We start from the raw sequence: 23,721 nt of genomic DNA on the forward strand, positions 1-23,721 counted from the left end.
TGTCCCCACGAAGTGGTCAGTCCTGCCCCTCTTGTAGACCGCCTGTGGGAAAGATCTGCTCCCTTTATGTTTCTGTCGATTTAGCCGGGTCCACAATGCGATCCTGGAGCCTCCTCTCTCCCATGACGCTTGTCTATGTTGGGAGAAGGGATGGCTGTCTTTGGGAACAGTCATGATGACAAAAGCTAATTGCATGCAACGGGGACTCTTTACTGCTTCCCACAACAACCCCTCATGGAGACACCCTTATCCCTGCCCACCCCTCTTTTTTTTTTTTTTTTTTTTTCAGAGATAGACAGGGTCTTGCTCTGTTGCTCTGCTGGAGTGCAGTGGAGTGATCACAGCTCACTGCAGCCTTGACCTCCTGGGGTGGAGCAGTCGTCCCGCCTGAGCCTCTCAAGTAGCTAGGACCACAGGAACACACCACTATGTCTGGCTAGGTTTTTACTTTTGTAGAGATGAGGTCTCGCTATGTTGTCCAGGCTGATCTCAAACTCTTTGCCTCAAGTTATTCTCCTGCCTTGGCCTCCCAGGGTGTTGTGATTACAGGCATGAACCACCGTGCCTGCTCCCACACCCTTTTTCACAGACAAGGAAATGAAGGCACAATACTGGGTTGGGGATTAAGGATGAGAAGCTTGCATCTTTCCCCAGTCACATATGTTTTTCTTCCTTGGCTGGTGGATACACTTTTTTCTTTCTCCTCATGGCAGTCCAGTCCTGTAAATTGGGAAATGGTGGGGCAATTCGTATTTTCCACACCAGGAAATTGAGGCAGAGACCAGTGACCTGCCCTGCCTGTCCCAGCAGTGTGTAGTGAGGCTTTGCAGACACACCTGGAGCCGCCTCTCGTTCCACCCCTCGGAAGTTGCACGGACTTGGACAGCACGTGGACCCTTGCTGAACCGTGTGGGGCTGCATAGTGAAGATCTGAGCGGGATCTGAGTGGGCCCAGCAGAGACAGTGACAGGGGCTTCACAAGGAGAGCAGTTTTGTTTGTTTTGCTTACTGTGGTATCCATTTTGCCTAGAGCCTGGCACATAGTAGGTGCTCAGTAAGATGCCAAATGTGTGAAAGGATGAAAGCACGACCCTGCCTCCCCTTTGAAGATATGGGCTTTCTGAATTCACAGACCGCATGGTCTGGTCCCGTGTGCCTGAGCGCATGCACAACAGATGCCTGCTGGATGAGTGAGTGCCGGCCACAGTATCTTTGCCCTGGGGCTAGTCCGTCCTAGCAAATGCTCCAACGTGCTTTCTCTTCCAGAACTGAAATTCGAGAATGCCTTGCTTGCAATCTTTCTTCAGCATCTGAGCCCAATTTCCAAAAAGTGAAAATTGCCTGTAATTATGATACTTTTTGATCCTATGGATGTTTCCCTGTGATGATTATAATTACGTTATTTAGAGCTGTGTGCCAGTGGGTGCCTAAGGGGTAGGTCGGTTCTTGTTTGCAAATAGGGGAGACATCAGCGTGTGCTGCTGCCTGGGGTTCTTTACACTGGAATGCATTTGGGGAGAATGGGCTTTCGTGGAGGCAGCTCTCTGGATAACTTGATTTAGCACTTTGATTCCAAAAGCACTTCATGCTTGGCCCTGGGCCTCTGCTTGCCTATAGAAGCTCATTTTTCCAAATGTATTAACATCTGTGTTTCGAATCAGGATCTGTAATTGCTTTAGCCTTTTTGGCAGGAGACAAAGAGAATTAATATTTTTCAATTTGGTCATAAGCAGTCATCTGTAGCTGGGAAGAAAAGTGTCTGCTCAAATATTAACTCTAAGGGTGGGGAATACAGGCTTACCAGGAAAATGATGTTTTGAAGGAGACAACCACAGTTAATGAAGCTAGTTCAAGTTCAGATTGGAAGTAGGCATGTGAGTAAATACTCAAGGTTCTTCCAAACCCTGCTTCTTCCTTTGTCTTCCTATTGCAACATCCGTCGGTGCCATATTCTTCTTTTTCCTCAGCAATGCCCATGGCTTCCCATTTTGCCACCCCAAGAAAAGAAGAAGGAAAGCTGACACCCGGTCTTGCATTCCAGCACTCATGCCACCCTTCTCCTCCCGGGACCAAGGCAGGCATTGCTAATGGATCCCAGCCCTCCCTTTCCCTGGATCCTTGGTACAGGTCTCTAAATAAGGCAGCCACTGCCAGTTGAGTGAAGCTGCCATCAAGTGAAACCTGTTGGCCACTGGTTTCAGGTCAGGTTTCTCCGAAGTTCACCCTCAGCTGAGGATTGTATGGCTGTGAGAGTGAAGGATTAGAAAATGTTTCCAGGAAAGGCCTTTAGGAGCATCGGGCAGTGGGGAGATGGGGAGGCCAGGTGAGGGAGCAGTGCTGCGCAGAGCACCCTGAAGGGGGACATTGGCTCACTCTTCCTGCTAGAGGTTCTGGAGACAAAGTTGCACCCTCACCCTAGTCCCGTCAAGAGAGCTGAAGTGTTTATACCCTGTCATTTGAGGCAGGGTTTTGGTTTCCCAGCCTCTGCAGTAGTGACCTTTGGGGGTGGCTCATTCTCTGGGGTTAAGGGCCATCCTGGGCATTGTAGGGCATTCAGTAGCAGCCCTGGCTTCTGCCCACCAGATGCCAGTGACACATCTCCACACTCAGTTGTGAAACCAAAAATGTCACCAGACACTGTCAGGGTCCCATCTTTAAAAGGGCCTCTAACTAGGCCCTGGGGAAGAGTTAGGAGACGGGGGCAGAATGGCCCTGACTGAGAAGCACAGGGTGGAGGGAGGGATGTCAAGTACCTCTGGGTGACACAGCCGAAGTTGAACATACTTAAGTGGGAAGTCCCTCGCCCACCCTGTCTTCTTCCCACCTTCCCATTCACCTTGCTCACTGCTACCTACCACCAAACACCACCTACCAGCAAACACTAGCTACCAGCAAACACTAGCTACCAGCAAACACCAGCTACCACCAAACAAACACAGCTACCACCAAACACCAACTACCACTGAACAAACACCAGCTACCACTAAACAAACACCAGATACCACCAAACAAACACCAGCTACCACTGAACAGCTACCACTGAACACCAGCTACCACCAAACACCAGCTACCACCAAACCAAACCAACACCAGCTACCACCGAACAAACACCAGCTACCACCGAACAAACACCAGCTACCACCGAACAAACACCAGCTACCACCAAACACCAACTACCACCAAACAAACACCAGCTACCACCAAACGCCAGCTACCACCAAACGCCAGCTACCACCGAACAAACAGCTACCACCGAACACCAGCTACCACTGAACAAACACCAGCTACCACCGAACAAACATCAGCTACCACCAAACAAACATCAGCTACCACCAAACACCAACTACCACTGAACAAACATCAGCTACCACCGAACAAACATCAGCTACCACCAAACACCAACTACCACCGAACAAACACCAGCTACCACCAAACACCAACTACCACCGAACAAACACCAGCTACCACCGAACAAACATCAGCTACCACCAAACACCAACTACCACCAAACAAACACCAGCTACCACCGAACACCGGCTACCACTGAACAAACACCAGCTACCACCGAACACCAGCTACTACAAAACACCAGCTACCACCAAACAAACACCAGCTACCACTGAACACACACCAGCTACCACCAAACACACACCAGCTACCACCAAACACCAGCTACCACCAAACACCAGCTACCACCAAACACCAGCTGTGCAGCTCCTCACACACATCTGTCCGGGGTGGTGCTCAAATCCACCTGTTGTCAGAACCTCCTGGAAATACATTGGAAGAGAAAAATACAGGTTCCCATGTTTAACCCCAACTAGTCAGGTGTAGGGGCTAGGAGTTTTCATCATTAATGTTTAAAAACAAGCTCCCAGGACTGGCTGTGTCACTTTTCGGGGCCCAGTGCAAAATGAAAATGTGTCAAAAATGTATAAAGGATTTCAAGACAGCAACAGCAGAGCATGAAACCAAGCTCAGAGTTCTTCTGTGTGTCGGGCCCTGTGTGACTGCACGGGTCACATGCCCATGAAGCCGGCCCTGGCCTTGCCATCTCCCTGGATATAGATGTCTATTGATATCTGTGTTGATAGATATCTTTATACAGACACCTTTCAGCCCCAGCCTCATTTCCAGCTGTCTCCTGTACACGTACACACGTGGAAACACAGATCCACAGAAACACAGACACAGACACAGCACACGGACGTGCAGCCATGCCTGGTTTCCCCTATTTTAACACCTTACATCAATAGGGTACAGTTTTCATAATTAAGGACCCAGCATCTGCATTTTTATTAATGAAAGTCAATCATTTATTCCGGACCCCTTTGCTTTTACTTCTCGTCCTTCTGTCCTGTCCAGGACGCCACCTACCCTTCAGTGGCCACATTCCCTGGGGCTCCTCCTGCTTATGTGTTTATCTGGCTTTGCTTATTTCTGAAGGTGACAGTCACCCAGCGTTTGGAGGGAGTTGATGCAGAGTCCTCTCCCACTATCGCTCGGTCTATCTCAGCCCCACCTATTTTAAAATTCAACCTGAATCCTTACGCTCTGGCTGTGGCTCGATGTCTTCTGAACTTGAGTGACCTGGGTCACAGCCACACGGGGTCCCCAGACTGGAGTCCTTGTAACCCCTGGGCTTTCAGCTATGGCGACCCCAGTGCCTGGCACAGAGCACTCCGTGTAGCTTTGCTTCTTGAGTGGAAACTAGATTATAAGAGCCTTTTTGGGGTAAGGGTTCTTTGTCACTTAACTCTTCCCCAGGGCCTAGTTAGGGGCGCTTTAAAGATGGCACGTAAGGTGTCCTCAAAAGCAGGCTCTTTCCCCTCCATGCTGTGGGCTTAGGGAGTGGGCTCAGCCTCTTGCTCTGGGGTTGAACCCACAGGTCCCAGAAGTGGGAGAGGGTGGGTGGGGTGGTTTGGGAGTCAGGTTTGCAAGTGGGATTGAGGGCTGGAACCAGGAGCCTCCCAGCAAACCTGTCATGGCCATTCTCCTTGGAAAGCTTTCTCCAGCTGAGTCCTGCCTCCATCCCTTTCCCCTTGGGTGTTCCACATGCAGGGGCTCACGGTGCAGTAGGAAAAGCATCTCTGAGGCCCTAGTCTTGCTCCTGGACATAAGAGGGATCCTCCAGCTTCCCCAGCATCACAGGTGTTTGAGTCTTTTCTCTGCAGATGCCACCACATGTCCTGGCGGGGGTCGCTGCTGTGAGTGTAGACAGCATTTCTCCTCCAGCCCATGTCTGGCTGCTCAGGCGGTGGCTCCCACCACATCAGCCTCACCAACTGCCACCTTGGACAGGGCCTCCACTCCTCCTCGGAGAGATGGACCCGCTGAGCCGCAGACGTTGAGGCTTCCCCTCTCCACACACCTTCCCCTATGCGGGAGCTCTGCTGGGAGCTTTCTCTGACCCACTGAGGAGTTGGAGTCGAGGTCTGTGAATTCCCCAGCCCCTCACCCTCAGGAGACAGTCCCCTCACCCTCAGGAGACAGTCCCCTCACCCTCAGGAGACAGGCCCTCACCCTCAGGAAACAGCCCCCTGGCCCTCAGGAGACAGCCCCCTCACCCTCAGGAAACAGCCCCCTCGCCCTCAGGAGACAGCCCGTCACCCCGAGGAGACAGCCCCTCACCCTGAGGAGACAGCCGCCTCGTCCTCAGGTGCACCCCTCTGAAGCTGCTCCAAGAGGTTCTGACGGGCTTAAGTCCCAGGCCCACAGTGTTCTGTTTTGACGATCTCCAAGCCTGCCTTACTTCCCCGCCCTCTCCAGGTGGTTCCTGGGGTCACCTCTCAGACTGCTTGCATTCAAGTCCTTGACTCAGGATCTGCCTCTGGAGTCACTGAAGCATGACAGAGGCTGAGTGTCAACCACACAGGGCAGCCGGGAGGGCTCTCTGGCAAGGGGCAGCTTTGGCACGGGCACAGCTCCTGGGACCTGGTGAGGGTCTACTAAGTGCAAGCTGATGTCCTCAGCCTGCCCCCTTCCTCGACCCCCCTGGCTTAAGGATGCTACCATGAGAATAAGTCTTAGAACACCCCGCTCTGGCCTTCTCTAGATGTTCCAACCCAGCCTCTGTTTTTGAGAATCTTGAATTTGGAAATTGCGTCACTTGTTTCTGTCTGCAAAGCACTGTCAAATTTCTTTCCCCTTGTCACCCTGCTTTGCTGCACTTTTTCTGTCTCTGGGTTTGGAATCTTTAAACAGCCTGTGGTTCTCTTAAAAAAAAAAAAAAATGAGGTTGGAAAGATGACCCAGCCCGAAGACTGTATTTGTGGTGCTTGTTTATTCCTTGAGTGTGCTGCACGAAAGGGGCTGAATTTACCTCATTCTATTTTGGTCTGGACCTGGAGGCTGGAGGAAATGCGGTCCCCAGGGGAAGTCTAGAACGATGAGTCTCCCCATCCTCCATGGCTGCCCGCCCACCTCCACAGTGCCAGACACAGGGAGCTGCCCATCCGTGTGGGATTTCCCCCAGAGCCGTCAGAAGCTCTGCAGTGCCCCCCGGGTTTTTCTGGGGGGACCCCCCAGAGTTCTTGATGTTTCACCAGAGTTCTTGGTGTGTTCTGTGAGCCGGAATCCAGCTCGTGGCTCAGTTCCACTGGATTTCTGGATGGATCATGCCTGGGTTGAATGGAATGGTAGAGCCTCCCGTTTTCCAGAAATTCTGGGGCTCAAACCCTGGTATCCTAAGCAAAGAGGGACAAGAGTCAGGTCTAAAAGGAAATGTGAGATGTGCTTTCTTCCCAGCTGTTGCTCTCTGCCCGCCTGAGTCCTCTTGATTTTTGCCTGATGTGGGGAAAGGAGGTGGCTCTGAAGAGGTGACGGGGACAGGAAATGGGGCACTAAACCAGAAGCCCATGCAGCCTGGCAGTTTCCAGCGAGGGGTCAATTTGAGGTAATTTGACAGCCCCCTGGTTCCATAGCCAGGCCTGTGAAGGTGGAGGGTATGGAGGTGCCCAGGGGCTGACGAGGGTCTCCCTTCAACTAACATGTGCAGCTGGGTGCCCATGGCCTGGGAGTGGGCGACCAGTGGGGCATAGGGTAGGCTGGGTGGGCTACGGCCCCAGTGAACTGTGAGTCAGAGCCATTTCTGGAGCTATCTGAATAATCTGAAAAAGTGTTTACCATTTCTCTTTTAATAATATAAACTATTGGAAGTGAAACCAGAAAACCTTACTGGCCGTAAGGATGCAGAGGATACCAGCCCATTTGTCCAGCGTGCATCTGAGGCCTGCTTTGTACTAAGCTGTGTGCTCGGTGCAGAGGCTGCTCCAGGGCTGAACAAAATAGGGCTGGTTCTTGCTGACAAAAAGCTTAAAACCTGGCAGGGAAAGAGGAAAACCCAAAAAACTATACAAACAAACTGAAACTCCAGCCCAGATGGCGCAGGGGAGAGGACTTGGGCTTGGAGGGTGTCTGACGTGGGCGCACCATTAGGGCATCAGTGGACGCTTCCCTGGGATGCTCAAGAACAGGCAGGTGTGGGGGAGGTGAAGAGGCAGGGAACAGTGTTGCAGGCAGCGGGAACAGCATGTGTGAAGGGCGGTGGTGGGCTGGAGACTGGCACAGATGAGGAGGGCTGGGTAGGAGGAGACTGTGGAGACAGGGGCCGGACCATCCAGGGCCTTACAGGTTGGATGACCTGAAGTTGACAATAATGCCTCCTCTCTCTCCCCGGTTTCTCGGTTTGGACTGTCAGTTCCATAGTCTTCTTTATCACGGAACACATTAGAGAGCTTTGGCTTTTTATTCTAAGAGCTGATAAAGGGTTTGAGGCAGGGAAGTTAATTGCTCAGCCCCTGCAAGCTGCTGGGGCAGGGGGAGTGCGGGGTGAGAAGAGTGGAAGTGGAACCCCCGGGTTCTCTGGGTGGTAACTCTCCCTCCACCATCAAGCATCACCGTGCAGCGCTGACACTTTGCTGGGAACAGGGCTCTGGGCTGGCTCCATTCACTACCTGCATTTCTCTGAGCCTCAGTCTCCCACTGTGAGAGGGGACAACAGTGCTTGCCTCTCAGGTACCATAGGGTTCAGTGGGCTCGCTCCACGCCTTGTTCTAAGATGGTTCCATCTTGAGCTGGGGTCAGCTCGCTGCAGCTGTGATCTTGTTTAAAGCCAAGGCAGCTTGAATCCCGTGGTGGAAGATTCACACTGACATGGACGTTTGCTCCAACCAGCTGGGAGCCTTGAGTCTCTGGCCATGCGCTGGCATCTCGAGCATATCTTTCCAGTTAACTCATTCTCAGAATAATCCTCATGGCTACCTCCATTTTACAAACAAAAGAACCTGATGGACAGAGGCTGACTTGCTCAAGGTTACTTCACTGAGATTTAATTCCAATTTTCCTCAACCCAGACCCTGGAGCCCTACAGCCTACATCCCTGAGCACCCATTGTGGGACCCGAGGACCACCCTGGGGATTTCATCACAGAGAGGATTCCGGGCCTCGGACCCCCTGATTGTCTCTGCTGGTGGCTGTGTCTCTAATGAGGGAGAGCCTTCCACTTGTCGCCGTATTTCTCTTCCCTCTTGACCCCCTGCCTCTGTGATCCACACCTTGACACAAGTTTGAATGACTCATTACTGTGCTCCATTGCCGGAGCAGACATTTCTTTGCAGCAGGACTTCTCAGAGCCTTTAAAGAGCTATTATGACATCTCTAAGGAGCAGTGTGTTGTGTGGTGCTTCCCAACCTTATTTCACCACAGAGCATTTTAGATTTTTGACCCTCTCATTTTCCTCTCTTAGCTATCCTCTTAATAAGTTGCAGTTTTTCAGACCTTGATAAACTCCAAACCCTTTGTCTTGTGGATGGAGAAACTGAAGGCTAGAACATAAGGGCCACTGACTCGCTTTCTGACTGTGAGAATGCTGGCCTCCGGACGCTGGACGGGCATCTTCCTGACCTTCCCATGAGTGGCTGGGTTGGTGCTGTCTGCAGTCAGCTGGCCCTGCCCAGAGGGAGACAGACAGCTGGGGTGGGTGACAGGGCCATGGGTGGCCACCGGAGCTCTGTCTGGGGCAGGAGGATATTGTGCCTCTTTGTGTATTTTTCCACCTTACTCCCCAAAGCTTTAATTTTAGTCTTCCTGGATATACACCGTCTTCAAGAAAGTGTGTTTTAAAAAAGCCTTGGACCTCCCTGACTTCATCTTCCCATCTGGGGGATGCCAGGGACTGTTCTATGATTTGGCAGGAAAGCAGGGCATTCCCTGAAGCCAAGGTGGGGGAGCCTGGGGCCCGGGCTGGGTCCTCCCCAGCCTGTAGCTCAGAAGGGGCACCCCTTGGACCCGGGAGCTGGCTGCCAGGGTGGGGCCAGCTTCCTTCTGGGCTCCTTTGATCTCCTTCCCAGGCTTCCCTGCAGGCTGGGGTTGCTGCTGGGCTGTATCCAGGTGCACAGCGGGTTGCAGTTTCCCGGCCTGACTCACCGCAGCCGCAAGCCTGTGCTCCCTCCATGACATCATGCTAGCCTGGGAATGCTCTGGCCGTGCTCGCTGGCTCGGTCTCTTGCTCCTTTTCTTCTGAGGAATATCCTTGCAGCCCAGCAACCATTCACAACATGCAGGCCTTCAGAATGTCCGGCCTGCAGTTTTCCAAAGAGCAGCTGGGTGAGGCAAGGGTGAGGGTCAGACAAGGGGTCGGGGAGCGAGTCAGCTGGGTCTGCGAGTGGCAGAGCCCGTGATCTCCACTCCTGCTTAGAACTCCTCCCGGCTTCCCAGCGCTCAGCAAGACCTGACCTCCCGTGGCCAGAGGCCCTGGAGGGGACATTGTGCACCTGTGCCCTCTCCTCACTACTTTCTCATCATGACTTCTGCATTCGGTTCTCTCTGCCAGGAGCGCTTTTCCCTGCCCTTTTAGCTGTGTTAGTTCTGCTCATCCTCTGACCCCCTTCGGGAGATGTTGCTGTGGAATGTCCTCCCCGTACACCCTCACACCTCACATCTAGGCCTTTTCTTTTGTCTTGCTGACCCAGAGGACTCTTCCCTCCTTCACGCCACTTAATTAGGGTTTGAATGACACTCTTTTGTGCTACACACGCCCAGCCTCTGGACCCAGAGCTCCATCTCTGGCTGCTGTTGTGTCTCTGGCTCCTAGCAGAGCACCTGTGGAGAGGAGGCATTTCAGTGTGGATCTCAGGAGAGAAATTGTATTCGTTCCTCTGGCTGCTGTACCAAGTGACCGCCAACTTAGTGGCTTAAGACAACACACATTTATTCTCTTAGAGTTTGGGAGGTCTAAAGTCTGAAATGGGTTTTACTAGGCCCAAATCAGGGGGTCCATAGGGCTGCATCTCTTCTGGAGGGGCTGGGGGAGGATCTGTTTCCTTGCTGTTTCTGGCTTCTAGCGGACAGAGCCCCCTTTCTTGGCTCAAGGTCCCCAGATGCAGTCACACCACCCTGACCCCTGCTTTCGCTGTCACAGCTTATTCTCTGGCCTCCTGCCTCCCCTGTTATCAGGACCCTTATGATTCCTTTGGGCCCACGAGGATAATCCAGGATACTCTCCCAACTCAAAAATCTTTCATCGCATCCGCAAAGTCCCTGCTGCTGTGGAAGGTGACATACCTATAGCTTCCGGGATCAGAACATGGAAGGTGGCATACCCACAGCTTCCGGGGTCAGGACCTGAAAGGTGGCATACCCATAGCTTCCGGGATCAGGACCTGGAAGATGGCATACCCACAGCTTCCGGGGTCAGGACCTGGAAGGTGGCATACCCACAGCTTCCGGGGTCGGGACCTGGGAGGTGGCATACCCACAGCTTCCGGGGTCAGGACCTGGGAGGTGGCATACCCACAGCTTCCGGGGTCGGGACCTGGAAGGTGGCGTACCCACAGCTTCTGGGGATCAGAACATGGAAGGTGGTATACCCACAGCTTCCAGGGTTGGGACCTGGATGTGTCTGAGGGGGTGTTATTCTGCCTACCACATCATCTGAAGTGTGTTTTCCTTTTTTTGATGGTGGGCCTGGGCCAGCCCCATCCTCTCCTGCCCTGCCTCCTCTAACTTGGGTGGGGCTCCTGGAGATGGCTTTCTGTGCTTCAAGTAACCTCTGGCCTGGGGCCTGTTGCTCCCAGCGGAGGCATGTCCTGAGCCTCCCTGCCCCTCAGTTTTTGGTACAATCCCCATCCCCATGTAATAGCTGGTATTAAGGTGATATTAAGTGGGGATTCGATTGTACTGACCTCACTGGAGGAGGGAGGAGGAGGTGGGAGAGTGTCCCTTAAGAGCCTAGTGTGCAGTGAGTGCCCAGGACGAGGTGTCAGGGTGCTGAGGGCCCCCGGCCACCAGCCAGGTGATTCCAAACGTGGCCCTTCCAACCCTGGCTTGCACCTGCTCCCTGAAGGTGGTGGGGGGCTGTGTCTGAAGGTAGCAGAGGGGGAGATCAGGCTGGCTCTCAGGCTGTGATGGCGAGAACATTTTTCATTACACTGCCCTAAATTATGGCCCAGAACTGGTGTCTAATCCTCATTCAGCCACCAGCTGCCCATGCGCAAGACAGAAACTCTCTCATCTTCCAAGCTGAAAATTAAAATGACCAGAATGGATTTCCAAGGGCCTGTTCTCCTCCTAAGACCCTGGATGGCTGGGCCCAGGGGCAGGAGGCTGAAGGAGCCCTGACGGTGGGCACAGACAGGATGGGGACTGTCCCAGGTAACGAGACAGTGTGCACTGCGTGGCCATGTTGAAATTCATGTTTCCTGTGGCTCCAACGCCTGCCTGGGTGCCTCAGGGCCAGAGAGATCCTCAGACTCCCAACTCCACTGTGTTTTGCCCTGGGGCAGTTTCAGGGCTGTCTTTCCTGGATCTGTGTTTGCACTGAGGCCGGGTCCTGCATCCCACATGGGAGTGTTACTCCCCTGGGAGGGGGGTAGTGGGTGAAGGCCCATGAGGATCAGTCTCTAAATAGCCTCTAGGTAGGTAGCCAGAGGCCAAAAAAAGGACTTCCTGCCTTCCCACGTTTGAGATTTTAAAATATCCCCTTTTCCATTGTGGTAGAACTTTCCAGGGGAAGGTGGGCTGGGAGACACTGGAAACGAGCCTGGGGATGTGCGGTTCCTCGTCCTGCTCCCTCTAGAATTAGATTTCAGCCAGTTCAACTGGGTGTCCTTGGGAGGAGGCACCCGAAAGCCCAGCAACGCGCTGTCCCCAGGCTGGTGGTTAAATATTAACGCCTCTCAGTGCTGCAGCACTGGGGTCACCAGTGGTTCATGCCTTGCAGAGCAGGGCTATGGGAGAACCCAGTTTCAGAAGAGAAGAGAAGACGACTTTTGGGGTCTTGCTGTTTCTTTAATCAGAAACAGCCTGAGAAAGTGGAAGGATCATCTAGTTTATAGACAACAGACGTGTGGCCTGTCCCCTGGCTCTGCTGCCTTTCTCTGAGATTAGAGGAGTGGGAAAAACTGTCCGAACCCAGGAAAGAAGGTGAGAGCCAGGCTTGCCCCCTCACCTATGTTTGTTCTGCTGATCAAGTATAACATGGAAATGTGTTGCACCATACAGATCTAGCTTTTTCCAGAAATAGGGCATGCTTACTAAATTGAGACAATATTGATGTACATGTGTTAGCTTGTAAAGGGAAGCAAAATACTTCACAACGAATTGTTGCTACCACTCTGGTCTGTATGCATATAAATATTTCATGCAGATGTGTGTATACTTTAAAACAATTATTAGCATAATGGCACCATACTCTATATTTGGGGCTTAGATTGGCCTCCATTTTCAAAAAATAGCTTTATTAAGACATGAAGTGTATAATTCAGTGGTTTTTGGTACATTCAGTGTTGTACAACCAACACCACTGTCTAATGTTAGAATGTTTTCAGCACCCCAAAAGGAAACTCCATACCCACTAACAGTTACCCCCATTTTCCCTACCTCTCTAGCTGTTGGCAAACACTACTTTCATTTTTTTTCTTTTTTTTTTTGAGACAGGGTCTCACTCTGTCACTCAGGCTGGAGTGCAGTAGCATGATCACAGCTCACTGCAACCTCCGCCTCCTGGGCTCCAGCGATTCTCCTGCCTCAGCCTCTCGAGTAGCTGGGACTACAGGCATGTGCCACCAGGCCTGGTTAATTTATATATATATTTGTTTATTTATTTATTTTTGAGATGGAATTTTGCCGTTGCTGCCCAGGCTGGAGTACAATGGCGCGATTTAGTAGAGACGGGGTTTCTCCATGTTGGTCAGGCTGGTCTCGAACTCCCGACCTCAGGTGATCCACGCACCTCAGCCTCCCAAAGTGCTGGGATTATAGGCGTGAGCCACCACGCCTGGCCAATTTTTATATTTATTGTAGAGATGGGGTTTTGCCGTCTTGCCCAGTCTGGTCTTGAACTCCTGGGCTCAAGCAATCTGCCTACCTCTACCTCCCAAAGTGCTAGGATTACAGGTGTGAGCCACCACACCTGGCCCTACTTTCTGTCTTTATGGATTTGCCTGTTTGGGACATTTCATAGAAATGGACTCATACACTATGCAATCTTTTAAGTCTGACTCCTTTTTCTTCGCATAATGATTTCAAGATTCATCTGTGTTGTAGCCTTTATCAGAACTTCATTTTTTAATGCCAAATAATATTCTGTTGTATCAATTGACTATTTTGTTTATCTGTTCATGAGTTGATGGACACTTTGGTTGTTTCTACCTTTTTGGCTGTGAATAATCCTGCTATGAACATTGGTGTGTAAGATTTTGGGTGGACATATATTTTAATTGCTTCTGTGGGTAGTCGAATTGCTGGGTCACACAGTAATTCTACATTTGACCTTTTGAGACACCACCATACTGTTTTCCAGAGTGGCTGCCCCATTTTCCAATCCTACCATTAGTGTATGAGAGTTCCGCTTTCTCCACATCCTTGCCAGTGACACTAGTTATCATCTGTGGTTTTGGCTGTAGTCATCCTAGTGGGTGTGAAGTGCTGTCTCACTGTGGTTTCAATTTGCATTTCCTGGTTGCTGATGATGTTTAGCATCTTTTCATGGCTCACTGGCTATTTGCGCATCTTCTTTAGGAAAATGTCTGTTCAAATTAGCCTTCTCTATTTTGGGAGTCAGTGGTGTGCTAGCTTTACAATATGGGTTTCAAACTCTCCCTCTTCCATGTTCTTGATCAAATTGTATAAGAAAGAATTATCTGTTGATAATTTGCAAAATCTGTGGTTATAAAACCAACTGGGGTATGGGGATGGGAAAGACTTTCCTATTTCAATTTCTTTTGGGCAAATCAAAATTTTCATTTCTTTTTGCACCAATTTTTGCATTTTGCATTTTCCCAGAAGTTTACATCCTACAAATTCTGTTTCTTAACACCTTCCTATCATATTTCCACCTTGTCAACAAGTGTAGATTTATATGGTCCTTTGAAGTGGCTGTGCAGGGCTCTGTTGCCTTGGACTTGCCATAATGTTTTTACCAGTCCCTCTCACTGGATGGTTAGTTCTCAGTTTTTCTGTTATAAACAATGTGACTGTTGTTTGGGTTATCTATCTCTGAAACTAACCACTCACATGTAGTGGCTTAAAACAACATCGTTTTATTGCTCAGGAATTTAGGCAGGGCTTAGCTGGGTGGTTCTTCTACTCTTTCTGGTATCTGCTGTAGTCACTGATGGAGCTAGGAGCTTGACTAGGTCGAGAAGGCCCAAGATGGCGCCTCACTGGGGACTGGCTTGGTTTTTCCCTCTCTCTCTGGTTTATAGACCCTTATCCTCCATGGACCTGTGCCTCCTTGCCCTCCATGTGGTCTCTTCCTTCAGCAGTGCAGTCAGATTTCTTGATTCAGTGGCTTGCTTCCCAGAGGGCAAAAATAGAAATGATAGGCTTCTTAAGTCCCAGTCCTGAGCCTGGCAGGGCTTCAGTTCCACTGGGTCCTACTGGTCACAGCAGATCACATGGTCAGTCCAGACTTCAGAGGTGGGGAACAGACTCCACAAGTTTATGGGACAGCAGCATGTGCATATAGAGACAAGGAATTGTTGGTGGCCATATTTGCAGAAAATCTAACACTACTGTGAACACAGTACACTTTTCTTACAAATTTTGGAGTCCACGGTAAACATTCTTGGAATGGACAAGTGGTCTGTTGACTGGAGAATCACAGGCAAGTCATGTAACCCCTGGGGCCAAGACATGTAAAGTCCCCATCCTAGGATTTCCTGAAGTTAGCAGAGAATAGACACCAACGCTGACATACCTTGTAATAACTATAGATGCTCTTCCAGGAGCGTCTTGGAGTTTGCTGCCAGGCTGGTCTTAACTTGGCTCTTCCTAATCATTGAAGAAGATGGCATTATTCTCATTTTACTTAAGAGGAAACCAAGACACAGGAATTATCTGGCATAACCTTGCCTTATTCCTTCTCCATCACCTGGTTTCATCCCCCTCTAGTATTTTCTCTGCCCCACACAATGCTGTGATGACAACACGTATCATACAGGATTCAACATCTTCCTATGTGTCTCATCCCCAGGTGAGTGAAGGAGGTGGCAGGGTTTAAGTGCTCAGGCTCTTAAGTCAGGTTACCTGTGCTGTTGCCTGGTTCTGCCACTTATCAGGCGTGTCACCACAGACAATTGGCTTTATTTCACTGACCCCAACTTTTCTCATCTGTAAAACAGTAACAGGACTTTGGTCATTTCATAGGGCCGGTGGGGAGATTCAGAGAACCGAAGTGTGGAAAGCACCGAGATTCTCAGCAGTGGCGAAGGTGAAAGAACGTATTTAGGTTCCTCAAGGCCTTTCACCCTGAGCCTTCCCTACCTCTTCTCTCACCTGGGCTGGGCCGGGGAGGCCAGTGTGTTCAAGGTAAATAAAAATGTTACAAAGGGCTCCTTCAGTATTCTCCTGGTTGTAAGAACCAGTGTTCTTTTATGATGCTCAAGGTGGCAGCTAGAAATTCCCCCTCTCCGAGCTGTCAGACTGGACCTGGCTGCTGAGTAATTCCTTCCTTGTCCTTTCCATGAGGTCCAACCTCATGCCTGGGCTCTCAGTCTGAAATCAAAGCCCGTGTTAGCATCTCACACTCGACCCATCTCAGCAAGGCTCCCTTCTCCCGGTGCCTTCCGATGAAGATTTGGCTCTCCTAAGCGTGCCTGGGACAAATTGCAAACTATGACTTGAAGGAGGGGAGTTGACGCGTTCACGTTGATTCATGGATGAGTCAGTGCTGGCCTGTAGCATCTGGCCTCAGTGTCATAGCCTGCAATAAGAGAATGCTCAGTATCGTTTGGCGAGGCATTCTCTGTTTAAAGGTCTCACTCTGTTCCCCTGGTTACCATTCATTGTTTTACTGTCCTCGAGGGCTTGTCCAGATATCTGGTCACATTTTCCTACTAATAACAATTTTCCAGGAAAATCACCACCTGGATTTGTGACTTCTGTGCTGAGGTGTGGATATTTCCTACAGGGGCCTTGGGAGCCTGATTCAGTGGAGAAGTTGTTTCGACTTGGAGTGGTACTTCTTGTCTCATCTGTTAATTGTTGAGAATAGCTAATGGTTCATTGACAACCTTGGTAGCTTTTCAAAGCCAGGAAAGTCATCCAGGCAAACTGGAGATAAGACAGCAGGAAATTCTTGTTTATAAGTTTAAAATCTGTGTAGACATCCCCGAAGCCAGCCTGAAACTACCTCTAAAAGAGCATGGGGAAGAAGAAGTAAATGAGTTATGAAAAATCATCTCATGATTTTAATTCAGTTTGGATGTGAAAGGTAAATTTAGGGTCTTCAAAGTCCTGTGTGGCTCTAAAAAGACTTTCTTGCTTCTGTCATCTCTCTGTGCTTGAGAGAGGAATGAGCCCTTTACAATCTTTAAAAAAAACAAAAAACAAAAAACACCTCATTCCTTATAGTCCTGGAGACTGGGAAGTCCAAGATCTAGGTGCCAGCAGGGTCAGTGTCTGGTGAAGGCTGCCCTCTGCTTCAAGGTGACACCTTGTTGCCATGTCCTCACGTGGCCAAAGATGGAAAAGCAAAAAGGGACCAGACTTACTCCCTCAAACCCATTCATAAAGACATCAATCCATCCCCAATGGCCTAATCACCTCCTAAAGGGCCCGCCTCTTAATAATGATGAATTGGGGATTTTCAACATGAGTCTTGGGAAGGACAAAACATTGAAACCACAGCAATAACAGAATTAAGCATTTTCTGAATCAGGTTCTGGGGGTCGTTGAATATTACTTAAAAAGGAGAGTTTGAGGTGGCATGGGATGAAGTGACTCCTATGCCCATCTGTGGTCCTGGTGATGCTGTCCATTGCTGTGGGGTGCCCACCCTCCCATGGCTAGGAGTGGGCACATAGATTGACTAGGCCAACTGGACTCTGTCCCCCAGAGTTTTGGATGGAGAGAGGCCCAGAGGGAAAAGCAGCTCTGATTCGTTCCTTCTGTGCTTGTGCCTGAGAAGATTGCCCTGTGCCCTCACACCTGCCTCGGTTCCTGTCTGTTTCTGACCCTGGTTCTTCTTCCCTGTTTAGGCTTCTCCGGGTCTGTTAATCTCCCAATACTTGCTAACATTACAGATCTGTTTCCTGTGTGTCTTCTCTGAGCCTTGTTCACCTTGATGTGCCTGACGAATGTCTAACATATTATGGCATGCAGCAGAAGGATGATCTAGCAGACCTCACAAACCTAGAGTTGTCCAGGTCAGACAGGAAGATAAATAGGGGTGGCTGTCTGCAGTGTTAGTAGGGAGAGCTGGGGGCTGGAGCCAACCGGAGATGTGTGCCTCATCAAAGGGACATGGGTGGCTCGGCTCCTGCCCATGGCTTAGTGGGTTACATTCCAACGAGGTTGACTGGTGAAAGGCTGTGAAAAAGCAGTGTCCGGAAGAACTGTCTTTGCGTACAGTTGCAAGTTTGGGCTTGCAGGTAGCCTGGTTGGTTTCCAGTCCTGCCTGGACTGTCCTAGTGGCATAACCCTGGGCAAACAACTTGACCTTTCAGAGCCTCAGTTTTGAGTTCTGCACAATGACATGGGGAATATCATCTACCCTACAGAGTATTGTAAGAACTAAGTGACATGAGACTGGTCAGGCATTTCAACCTGGAGCCTGGCACATGGTAAGTGCTCCATAAAGGGTATGCCTGACATCTTTACGTGTGAGCAGAGAAGATTCACTATAATCACCAGGAAGATTAGATAACTCCAGGTATGATAGAGACTGTTGTTGCCCTGGGGCAGGGACCAGTGTCATGTTGTTCATCATTATGCCTTGGTTTCTGGTACAGCACAGAGGTATAAATATTCTAGTTGACTGTTAAAGGACTCAAAGAATTGAAACTTTGAATCCTTATTAAAAGTGTGCAAGAAATGTTATGAAGATCTTTCATACTAGAATTCTACTATCCAGAAATGTAACAATCCACTTATTTACCCTCTTATTCATCTACTCATCTACCCATTCATCCATCCATTTACCCATTTACCCATCCACTCATTCACCTACCTGCCCACCCATCTACTCATCCATCCATCCATCCATCCGCCCACCCACCCACCCACTCATCTACCCATCCATTCACTTATCCATCCAACCATCCATCTGTCCATCTGTCCATCCATCCATCCATCCATCCATCCATCCATCCATCCATCCACTCATTCACCCACATACCCATCCATTCACTCACCCATCCATCCAACCACCCATTCACCCTCCATCCCCTATCAAGTTAATTATGATTTTACCCATTTTGCTACTGTAAAAAATGAGGAAGAGAGAATGAAAGGATTTTCACTATTAATACCATCAGTCCAGAGATTCACCTCCTAACTCTTGGTGGGCTCATGAAGATGGTGCACGTCTTGGAAATGAAGAGTATCTGCCCTGGTACACAGGTAACTGGGCTGAAACCCCAGCTTGGCAACTTCCCGGTTAAATGACCTTGGCAAATCATGGCTTTACCATAAATTGAGTGGAAATGATATTCCCACAACTTCGGGTTCTGGGAATTGAATGAGATAGTGTAGTGTTGAGCCTGTGGGACAGTATCTGGCACATGGTGAATAGTTCAGTCACTATCAACTTCTGCTCTCTGAGACTCTTCCAGCAACACGGAGGCTGCATAATCCCTGTCTTCCTGTACTCTGTCCCGCTGGGATGCCCCTAACAATTTGTAGGGTGAGATTGCCTTGTAACAGCTGCCTTTTCCCTGCGTGTATCTCTTTGTAGCTCCTCTGCACTCTCTTTCCTCACCACAGCTACTGAGGGGTCTTTGTGCCTGGATCTTGGTCTGATGTTCCCACTTGTGGGGAACCAGTGGACTCTTTCCCTTCCCTCCCACCCCATGAGGCTCTGCTTCCCATCTGTTGGGGTAGCGGAGCTGTGACCTGGCTAATGCGAAGCCTGTGTCTCTCCTCCTCTCTCGCAGGGAATCGGATCTCTTCCTGCTCGACAGCCGCACCCTCTGGGCCTCGGAGGAGGGCTGGCTGGTGTTTGACATCACAGCCACCAGCAACCACTGGGTGGTCAATCCACGGCACAACCTGGGCCTGCAGCTCTCGGTGGAGACGCTAGATGGTGAGTCCCCCGGCCACTGCCAGTCCTAACGCAGCCTGTGCTCCTGACTTCAGGAGGATCTCAGCAGTGCTCATGCTTGCTTCACTACAAACAGGCTTCCCCGCCCCTCCCAACCAGTACTCCATGTTCAGCCTTTTGATCCAAACCAGAAGCAGCCCCTTCCCCTCTTTTCTCGAGAAGATTACATGATTGGTCATAGCAGAATTGGGTAAGGCTTCATTACAGAAAGGGTGGTCCCATATCAGCAGGGGTGAGGGCAGCCCTCTTATGAGAAATGCAGAATCCTGGGCCCACCCCAGACCTGCTGCATCAGAACCTGCACTTTAACTAGAGCCCCAAGGTGACACCACAGGACACAGGACATTCTGGACTGTTCCGTGCACTGCAGGGTGTTTAGCAGCATCCCCGGTCTCTTACTCACCAGATGCTAGTAGCATCTCCCAGTTGTGACACCGAAAAATGTCTCCAGACATCGCCAGATTGTGCCCTGTGGGACAAAATTGCCCTTGTGCAAGGCATTAGTCCCTTCCACATTAGAACCTGAATGTGGGTCTGACTCCCCAATTCCTGGAGAATCCATTGTGAGTCTGCCCTCCCCCACACCTCTCATTCCCACTACAGTTCTGCCTCCTTTGAGAAGGGAAGAAGGAAGGATGGTGAGTAGAGAAGTGGGAATGGGCTTCTCTATGCTAATTTTTCCCCACCCCAAACAGATAACAAATGATATCTTGTAGCTTGACTTTGCTTAAAATTCAGTGGTGATGGTTTCCAGCTGTGTAGCTTCTTCCTTCCACCAGTTTTATGAACAAAAAATTTTTTCCATTTATTTTTGAATAAACACCTTCACAATGTTTGCCTTTGGAGCTATGAGCAATACATGTGTAACACTAAATAGTTTCCCTCCCACTTTCTTCCCCAGCTGCTGAGTTCCACTTCCCAGGGACAGCTGCTGTTTCTGTCTTTTCAGAGATGCTCTCTGGGTATTTCAGCAATTACGTGGAGATTCGGCTTTCTGTTTTTCCCCTCTCCCATAAATGGTGGCCTGGCATACACAGTGTTCTCCAGCTGACTTATCTCGGAGATTGGTCCTGTCAGCCATTAAAGAGCTTCCTTGTTCCATGTGTTTTGTGTCCATGTAGCTCTACCACCCACACACTGTGTGACGTTGGACAATTTCCCTAACCTGTCAGAGCCTGGGCTTTCTCATCTCCAGCATGCAGGTGATGAGAGGGTTTGGGCCATTGGGTTGTTAAAAGATGTAATGGGTTATTTTGGGAAGAGTTTTTAAAAATAGTGCCTTAATGTACATAGGATTTTCCTGGCATCTTGGTAAAATGCAGATTCTGATTCAGCTGGCCTGGGGCAGAGGAGTCTGTGTTTTCAGACAGCCACCAGGTGACAGAAGCTGCTGGTCCCTGGACAGTGCTTTGAGTAATGAGGCTTAGAACAGGACCTAATTGTAATACACATGTAAAGGAGAGCAGTCATCATCATCATCATCACCACCAAAACTGACTAAACCAGCTCTCCTGGGATAGATGCCTAGGTGTTTTCTAGTCTTTTGGTCTCACAAACAGGGCTTCAGTGGGAAACCTTGGTGTATAGGTCGTTTTTCATTTGAATGTAGCTCTAGGACCATTTCCTGAGGTGGCATTGTCTATTTGTAGTTTTATTTTTTTTGAGATGGAGTCTCTGTCACCCAGGCTGGAGTGCAATGGCACGATCTCGGTTCACTATAACCTCCGCCTCCCAGGTTCAAGTGATTCTCCTGCTTCAGCTGCTTGAGTAGCTGGGACTACAGGCGCCTGCCACCACACCCAGCTAATTTTTCTGTTTTTAGTAACACATTTCTGTGGACTTGTAGATGTTAGGGAAACCTTCCAACTGGGCCCCAGTGGGCTCTGTGCTTCTCTGTCTTGCCTGTTCTGCTGGCTCAGGTGATTTTCTCTTAGTTGACGCCAGCCCTGTGGCCAGCTCCTCCTCCTACCAGTCCTGCCCTCACCATTCCCCCAGACACAGTCAGAGTCCTTTTGCCCCTTTCACCTCCAGCACCTACTCCCCCATTGTCCAGGTTATGGAGAAAGGCTCAGCATTGTTGGAAGCAGTGCTGCCTGATGGTTAGAGCTCGGGCTCCCGAGCCAGGCTCCCCAGGTTCAAATCCTAGCCCTGCTATTTCCGGTCTTGTGACCCAGGGTGAGTCACTTAATGTGTCTCATCTGGAAAATGGGGTTAATAATAGTTTCCATCTCCAAGGGTGGTTGTGAGGGATTAGATGAGCTCATGCAAGTGAAGAGTTTAATTGCTCAGTGTGTGGTTGCTACGAAGCACCACTGTCTCTTGTGATCGTTACAATTACCCAGCAAGGTAGATGCTATGGCTCACATCCCCGTGGTGCAGGCAGGAAATGGAGGCTCCTGAGAACCCACCGGGGCTCCATATTTCAGCAGCCCACCTGACACCCTCTCCATTCCTTGCAGCCTAGTGGCCGCGAGTTGCTATCTAGAGTCAGATCAAGGATTAGATGCCGTGTCCCTGACACCCTCTGACTCCGGGACACCATCTTTGCTCCTCCTAGGCAGGGCCCTGGGGGCCAGGTGTGGTGCCACTGCCCAGGGACTTGGCTTGTCCAGGTGCTGTGCGCGCCCAGGCAGTGAGTTTTGTGTGGTTGCCCAAGTCAGGGGAGGATCACCCACTCGGATTGTCAGGGAGGGGCAAAGTGTATAATGGCCAGTTGGCTGTGTGGAGCTTTGGACCTCTTGGGGATGAGCTAAAGAGCACGTGAGTCCGGGATTTTCGAGACATCATGGCTGTGAAAATGCTTTGTTTTCCCTACCGTGGAGGATCTCAAGCCTGGCGTCCATCAGGGTCACCCTAGGGGGCAAACTGCACATGCGGGTGCCTGAGCTCCATTTCAGACCCACCGTGGGGGATCTCTGATGATGCACCCAGGAATATGCCCTTTTTCCCCAGTAGCTTTAGGGGTACATGTGGTTTTGGTTCCATGGACAAATCATAAAGTCTGAGATTCCAGTGCTCCTGTCAGCCAAGTAGTATACACTGCACCCAATATGTAGTTTTTTATTCCTTAGCCACCTTTTAAAATAAGACTTGGGTAACTTGAGGCCTGGCCCAGTGACAACAGTCTGGCAAAGTCGTGCACGGTGCTTGAGGCAGCCTGTTTATGAGATGGTGCCTGGGCTGACAGGTGCCCCTCGGGTTCTGGGTCTCAACCCTCCCCTGCCAGATCCTGCACGGGGAAGGGCAGCAGGGCCTGTGGGAGGCGGTGTGCATCCGACAAATCAGTGCACACCTGCTTTGTGCCTGGCCCTGAGCTGGCTGCAGAGACCCCGGCCCCTACCCTGGGGACTCTTACTGATATTAACTCAGAGGATATCCTGCCTGCACCAGCACCCAGAGAATACAGGTGCCCAGGCAGCAGCGCCCATGTCATCATCCAGAAGGGGTAGAGACAGGGTCACCTGAACCTTGCAACCACTAGGCAGTTACACTGTGCCTGGATGGAGAGGGGCCCCCCAGCAGCTGCTGGAATTTGGAGGCTGGACACCTCCTAGGGCCTTACTTTTGTCATGCACACAATGGGCATGTGGAGTATAGTAATTTGGGCCACAGGACAGCGTGCTTCCATTCTAGTGGGGCGCAGCCATCACAGACCTTCTTTCAGAAGGCTGCTGTTGAACCCCACGTGAGCCCCTGCCTGCCAGTGGTCTCCAAAACTCCAAAGCCCAAATGGCGCCCTCCTTCCCTCCCATCTGGCCACGGGTGGTGGGGGGTCTCGAGGTCAAAGTGCGGAGGTGCCCTTCTGAGACCACCCAGGAAGTGTGTGTCTGTTCCCTCTTCCTCCCAGCTGGGCCCTCCTGTGAGTCACCATGTGGAGCAGCCGCAGCTGGGGCTCTGCTCCAGGCCAGCGTGCCCTCGCGGGGAGAAGCCTATAAACTCTCAGGCACCTGCAGCTCATCAGGAGGAGGCCGAGCGGGGAGCCTGGTCTCATCTCCCTGGGGATGGGCTGGCGCTGCAGGCATGAGGGCTGGAGTCTGTTTGTATTTCCCTTAGTACAGAAGAGAGGAGAGGCAGCCTCTCCACTTGTTCCAGCCCCCAGGCTGTGCTTCCCACCCATGGACTGGCTGTGTCCTACAGCCCATGCTGGATGCTGGTGTCAGGGACCTGGGGTGAATCT

The 23,721-nt window shown here is 50.6% G+C and overlaps 1 protein-coding gene across 1 annotated transcript in view; it reads left to right on the plus strand.

Annotated features, from left to right (window-relative positions):
• BMP7 (bone morphogenetic protein 7) overlaps nucleotides 1–23,721 on the plus strand; it is a 99,008-nt gene that overhangs the window by 44,111 nt on the left and 31,176 nt on the right. The window contains exon 3 of the mRNA XM_032142494.2: nucleotides 19,378–19,526. Within this exon, the coding sequence (XP_031998385.1) occupies nucleotides 19,378–19,526 (149 nt within the window). The remainder of the gene's footprint in view (nucleotides 1–19,377; nucleotides 19,527–23,721) is intronic.

Source organism: Hylobates moloch, unplaced genomic scaffold, assembly GCF_009828535.3.
Source record: "Hylobates moloch isolate HMO894 unplaced genomic scaffold, HMol_V3 SCAFFOLD_21, whole genome shotgun sequence".
NCBI classification, from domain to species: domain Eukaryota; kingdom Metazoa; phylum Chordata; class Mammalia; order Primates; family Hylobatidae; genus Hylobates; species Hylobates moloch.